The sequence below is a fragment of the Phyllobates terribilis genome, unplaced genomic scaffold (assembly GCF_046119375.1).
Source record: "Phyllobates terribilis strain yellow unplaced genomic scaffold, ASM4611937v1 Scaffold_4__5_contigs__length_816908805, whole genome shotgun sequence".
NCBI lineage: Eukaryota > Metazoa > Chordata > Amphibia > Anura > Dendrobatidae > Phyllobates > Phyllobates terribilis.
The window spans coordinates 208,163,596-208,169,943 of record NW_027362764.1 but is presented as its reverse complement, the minus strand read 5'-3'; the positions used below and the strand labels follow the sequence as shown (position 1 = coordinate 208,169,943).

Genomic DNA, 6,348 nt, shown 5'->3' with positions numbered 1-6,348 from the left:
CATACATCATATTCATCCAAAATATGGCTTATGGTTAACATGATTTGTTGTTAACACTGATTTTTTTAAGGATATGTATATATGGTGGAAAATGTATAAGCTATGAAAATAAATGCAGCAGTAATTGTTAAGAAAAGTTACAGTTGCAGCTTTGTCTGAATGGGGCTTTTCTGCAGTGAGAACAGGCCATTTTTACAAATGCTATTCAGATGTGTAGGCTGAAATTTTCTGCAATGGAAATCTATCATGTGTGAATATATCCTTACAGTCAATTTTCTCTCATGATCTGTGCAAGAAAATGGTTCTTTAGTGCCAATATGTAGCAGTGATTCCACAATTCAGATTTTACATATTCTTACATTTTGTGCGTTAGAGGAGGCTAGGCTCCAGAATTTGCAGCATAAAAGAATTTATTAAAAAAAAAAAAAAAGACATAATCCGCACTACATATGCTCAGGATGGCTCTGCAGGCAGGAAATCACCTCTTCTACCGGTTTACCTTCATAGCAGATTCGATACACAGCAGTAAAAAGTGGAAATCTGCAATGCAAAAAAGTTAGAAATACTAGTTTCATTTATTTCATACTTTGTTCTAAGACATAGAAGAGTGGGGCTGCAGGAAAATGCATACAGTGATGTATTTCTGAGCCATGCAATCCCACTGACGGAATAATGCTGGTAAATAACGTTAAAAAAAATGCCCAATATGAAAACATAAGACGTGACTGACAGTAGATGAAATTATACATCTTTTCTCATATACAGGTTATTTGCAAATCAGATGATTTCCCTCAGTGTAAAAGATTATGCGCACAAGACATCATTTAGAAAGGAAAATGCTGGCAGTGTTTTTCCTGTAGCGTCTTTTTGATCAAACAGCAGAAAGCGGCTTGAGTTTGTAGCATCTATAGGCCAAGTGGAAGTCACCTGAAGAATGATCAGGTCATTGCTTTAACAGCTTAGCGAATTTTATGAACTTGATGCGGTTACGAGAGGCTGAACATATGCACAGCAAGTCATTTTTACATTGCAACGCATATGTTCATTCTTTTTAATGTTTAACGCATTTTCAGGTGGGGTATGGAGTGTAAGTACGACGTGAAAAATATGCAGTGTGCAGATACACTAAAGGTTTACACTGAGTCAAAGAGACAGCCACAATAAATTAAGGCAGAGGCTGACAGCAGATTTACCTCAGTTGCTTTTTCTAGCTTCCTGCTATTCCATAATACACAGGAAACCATCTTACATAACTATATCCAACATGAATCCTGTCTTTCAGTCCCTTTCCACCCCACACACTGGTCTTTGCCAGCTGAGAAGCAAAAATTTACACACCTGACAAAATAGTGAGATAGCAATTATTACTAAATAAGACAGAAAGGTTTTCTGTTTGGTCTCCTTTTACGTCATGAAGTAGGTAGAAGGTAATAGTAAGTCTACGGCCCCACTATCAATATTCAGTCAGTATTTTTCCTCAGTACTTGTAAGCCAAAACCAGGTGAGGAACAATCAGAGAAAAGGTATAATAGAAACAAGTCACCAATTCTGCATTTATCACCCACTCCTGGTTTTGGCTTGCAAACACTGAGAAAAAATACTGAGCAAATACTGATAGTGGGGCCGTAGCCTAATACTGTGACTAGAGGGTGACCCTATGATGTCGGGGTAAAAAGGAGAAAATAGCATTTATCTTGTAAGGCCACGTTCACACGTTGAGTATTTGATGAGTTTTTTACCTCAGTATTTGTAATCCAAAACAGGAGTGGGCAAAAACTGCAGAAGTGGTGACGTGTTTCTATTATACTTTTCCTCTGACTTTTTCACTCCTGGTTTTGGCTTACAAATAATGAGGTAAAAAAACCTCACCAAATACTGAACATGTGCACGTGGCCTGAAGAGGAATAGCAATTCGATCCACATTTATGTTTTTTTTTCTGATTGTCACGAAGTTGCATACATTTTTTCTGTCTTAAAGCCAACATTGAAGCACCGTTAACTTTTTGGGGGCATATTTTAACTACACTACTCAATATTGAAATTGCATCACCAAGAAAGAAGATTTGTGAAATTTTGAAAATCACAGGATTGATAGACAAGTTAATGATACGCAAATTTTTTTAAAAAAATGCAAACAAATTTTTTAAAACAACTATTCAGCATTGAGCATAAATACTCACATTCGCATGACTTAGCATGTTATCAATGAGGGTATTGATGGTTGTCCGAGGAACATTCTGACACACTGAATGCACTTGGGTACAGAAATCATCAAAATTTGCTTCTGGCAGCTTGATTTGCAGATCATTGATGTCCCAGGTGTGCTCAATGGGAGAAAACTCCAGAGATGCGGCAGGCCATGATAGCACGTTTAGGCCACATAGGCTGCTCACAGTAGCACAAACAAGCAACATGAGGCCTGATGCTATGCTGAAAAACAGCTTCTGGTACACTTTGGAGAAATGGCAGTATTACAGGTTCCACAATCAAATCAATGTAATGGCAAGTGGTTAGTGTACCTGGGATGAAGACTAGAAGGGTTCAGCTATTATAAATTATGCCACCCCACACCATAATCCCGGGAGTAGGACTGAGATGTTCCCTCATGAATGCCTGAAGGCCATTATGTTTCAGAGCAAGAGTACAATGGAGGTCTATCCTCTTTTTCGATGTGTTCCTCTTTTGCATTTATACAGTGATAGCCGGAGATACACCACATGGGCAATGCCATGAAGAGGCGCTTTCACGAGGAAACTCGAGTGTCCCAAGAACCAACAATGCCAGGCTACATGTTGCTCATGTTACGATGAGCAGTGTGGCCTAAACGTGCTACCATGATTTGCAGCGTCACCAGAATTGTCTCACATTGTAAGCCAAAATCAGGAGTGGAACCAAAAACGGATAGTGGGCTGTAGCCTTAAAGTGCGTTCAGCATGGCAGAACATTCCTCAGACTACCATTACTAACCTTTTTGATAGAATGCCACGGCGTGTGTGCGCACGCATTTCTGCAAGCAGTGCTCATACTCATACATGCTTTGAAAACTTTGTTTCCATTTTTTCATCATTTACATATCTTTAACCTGTCTATCCATCCTGTGATTTTCAGAATTCCACTACTTTTCCTTCTTGGTTTTGCAATTTCAATATTGAAGAGTGTAGAATGTACTGCCATAACTTATATACAAGCATCTTTTATGGAAAGTCTATGGCATGCTCTATGGTAAAGGTATGTGCCTAACAGGTATGATCAAAGTACACCTCTGGGATGCTTTTGGCAGGACTTCTAAGCCTGTGTATAAAGGAGACCCTTGGCAATGGTCTGGTATATACAGGCGGACAATGATACAACACTAATCAATGTTGATTTGATGGTAAGGGGTAAACTATACTAGGATCTGGAATACAGCTGACAATTGTCTAGATATGCATGGCCACATTACATAGCCACTTCAGATACAATGCTGTGCAAATTAGTTGGGACAAAGCCAAAAAAAACATATTTTTGAATATTTAATAATAAAATGTTATAATGCACTGTTACATACTAATTTTAGTAAGAAATATGTCCTCCTTTAGCAGATATGAGATTTTCAATGCGTTTTGGCATTGATTCTACCAAGTTTTTGCATAAATTCTTCAATTCTTCATCATGAAACCACACTTGTATGGCACTGTTTATCATGCGTTCTTTGGTTGTACAGTCCATTTTGCCAAGACGTCTCTTCACAATGCTCCACAAATTTTCTATTGGATTTAAGTCTGGTGAATTGCCAGGCCAGTCCAGCACTTTTACTTTATTTTCTTCCAGGAATTTCTTCACACACTTGGAATTGTGGCATGGAGAAAAAGTACACTAAACCACTCCTCACAGAAACAAGCTCTCAACTGAAGCTGAGGGGGCAGCTAGCTGTTATTTTCTGACCAAAACCAGTCAAACCACATTTTGTTACTCACGGTTGCACACTCACACCTGTTCAAAAAAGTTAAAACTGGTTTGAATCACTGACTGGTAACCAGCTTACGATTTTGCTTAAAAAATGCTTTGTCCCAATTAATTTGCACAGCACTGTAAATCGGAAACCAGAAAATTTTGGTGGATTAGCAAGATTAGCTAAAACATGTTGGGTCACCCGACCAAGTCAATGGCAACCTGACGTGTATGAGCTTTTCCTTGCATACGGATATTTGCCTGAACTGTTGTCTACAGAAATCTTTGTGTGTATGGCTAGCTTTACTCCCTTTAAGACTCAAACATTCCTACATAGAAAGTAGAAAAGCTACAGGAAATTTTAGAATTGCCTATCATACTGTGGAGAAGCAAATACAAACTGACATAATTTTTCACATCCTTGTAATGTAAAACGATTGTGCCTGCTTGTAAACAGAGATATTGCTAGAAAGAGTGTCTTATCACTTACTTATCTACCAAGCCCTTCTGCTGTAGGATACGGTACACTTCAGCAGAGGTCTGAGGTCCTTGTAGCTTCTGGCCATTCAGCATCTCCTTTTCAAGTTCCTCTATACTCTACAGCACAAGAACACAATTATGGTTAATTCTGTAAGGCTCTCAATGCAGGTTCGTTATTTCTATGCCTGTAATAAAAAACAAAGCTGCAGGTTACATAGAGATACTGACTAAACTTTACTTTGAAGAAGTATGAATATTTGTTTGTGACATACAAGGTGTGGTGCTAGATCCAAGGGCTTCACCATTTTTTCCAAAGCAGTCTCACAGCTGGAAAGCTTTGATAAGACTCAAACTAACAGAAATGTGTGATCACAGGGGGAAAATGCAGCTTCAGCAGAGATGAAATGAATCTCTTTTGTACTTAAAAGTCTAGAAACCCATGCAGAGATATGCGCGCTGATTATACAAGGCAAGCTGTGAGTTTACCAGCACAGAGCGTAGGTGGGCTTAGCGGCAAAATTCAGAAAGCTTTACTTAAAAACAAACTTTTACAGCACATGGATGTGTTTGTGAAGGATGGCAAATGTTACTGCATAAAGTTATGCCTAGGTGACTTAATAAAAATCCAAACACTGAAATTGTAGCAACTGTAGTCATTTTAAACCACATTAAAAAGGGAGCGTTACCCCCAAAATATATTTTAAATAAGCTTTAGTGTGTTCTAGGGGACTTAGACCCTATAACAAGCATAATAGCACTGTACCAGTTACTGGTATAGTGCCTGAGAAAACAACTTAACTCCTATGCAAATGAGGAGGTATCGATGCACCCTTAGCGTGGCCACGAGTTTGGTGCACTGTTATGCCTCCTCATTTGCATATTGGGCCCCAATATGAAAATGAGATAGAATAACAGTGCACCAAACTCTTGGCTATGACAAGGGTGCATCGGAGCCTCATTTGCATATGAATTAATAGTTATTTTCAAAGGGACTGTACCAGTAACAGGTACAGTGTTAGTATGGTAGCTATATAGGTAAAGTCCACTACAACACTGTGCAGCCAGTTTAAAATGCATTTTGGAGGTGTGACAGATTCTCTTTAACACAATCTACCTTATCGTTTCAAGCAGTGACCTCCCACAGGTCAATTTCTTTTGTTCCATTTACTCATGGTATCAATGCCAAACCTGTGGTCTGGGGCAGAATGAAGTCTTGAGACATAAAGGAACAGGGGCTTCAAAAAAAGGGTTCGCATGAAAAAGTCCAAGAGTGCTCAATTACACAACGACATCAGCATCCACGTAGTCTATATAATAATTGTAAGGTTAAAATATATAGGAAACTTACCTTGATGCTCATAATATTTTTTTTTTTAAACACTGCTAATTTATCTGTGGACGTAGATTTTGTTTTTAATGCCTCAGCTTCCAAAATTCCAAAAACTAACTTTACCGGGTGAGGACACACAATTCAATACCTTGCGAGTGTTAACAAATGCCTCAGCTACTTTTCGATTACGTCCTCCATAGCAAGTGGTAATGAGATCGGCAACTCCACAGCTCTCCAAAAATGTAGAAGTGGAAACTTGACCTTTACAGAAGATCTTAGCAAATGCAATCATTTCCATGAGTCCGAGACGAATAACAGCAGCTTTTGTGTTATCACCACACTTGAGACCATCACAAAAGCCAGCACCTACAGCCACAATGTTCTGTGTAAAAGAGGGAAAGAAAACAGGATTTTGCAGTCAATACACACATCACACGTGGTCATAAAAATACCAACATACCAAGAAGAATCATTTCAGAAAAATCATTTCCATCTTTAATGTCACTCAATTTGTACAAATCCATTGAGAACCAAACAAATAAAACAAAACAATCACATGAAGGCCACGTTCACAAGTTCAGTATTTAGTCAGTATTTTACATCAGTAC

The 6,348-nt window shown here is 38.5% G+C and overlaps 1 protein-coding gene across 1 annotated transcript in view; it reads right to left on the bottom strand.

The window, feature by feature from the left end:
• Positions 1-416: 416 nt before the first annotated feature.
• The window catches only part of GPD1L (glycerol-3-phosphate dehydrogenase 1 like), a 40,410-nt gene continuing 34,478 nt past the window's right edge, over positions 417-6,348 (bottom strand). Inside the window, exons 6-8 of the mRNA XM_073678035.1 lie at positions 5,889-6,122; positions 4,421-4,527; positions 417-540 (exon numbers count right to left, since the gene is read on the bottom strand). Coding sequence (XP_073534136.1) covers positions 444-540; positions 4,421-4,527; positions 5,889-6,122 — 438 coding nt within the window. The 3' untranslated portion in view covers positions 417-443. The remainder of the gene's footprint in view (positions 541-4,420; positions 4,528-5,888; positions 6,123-6,348) is intronic.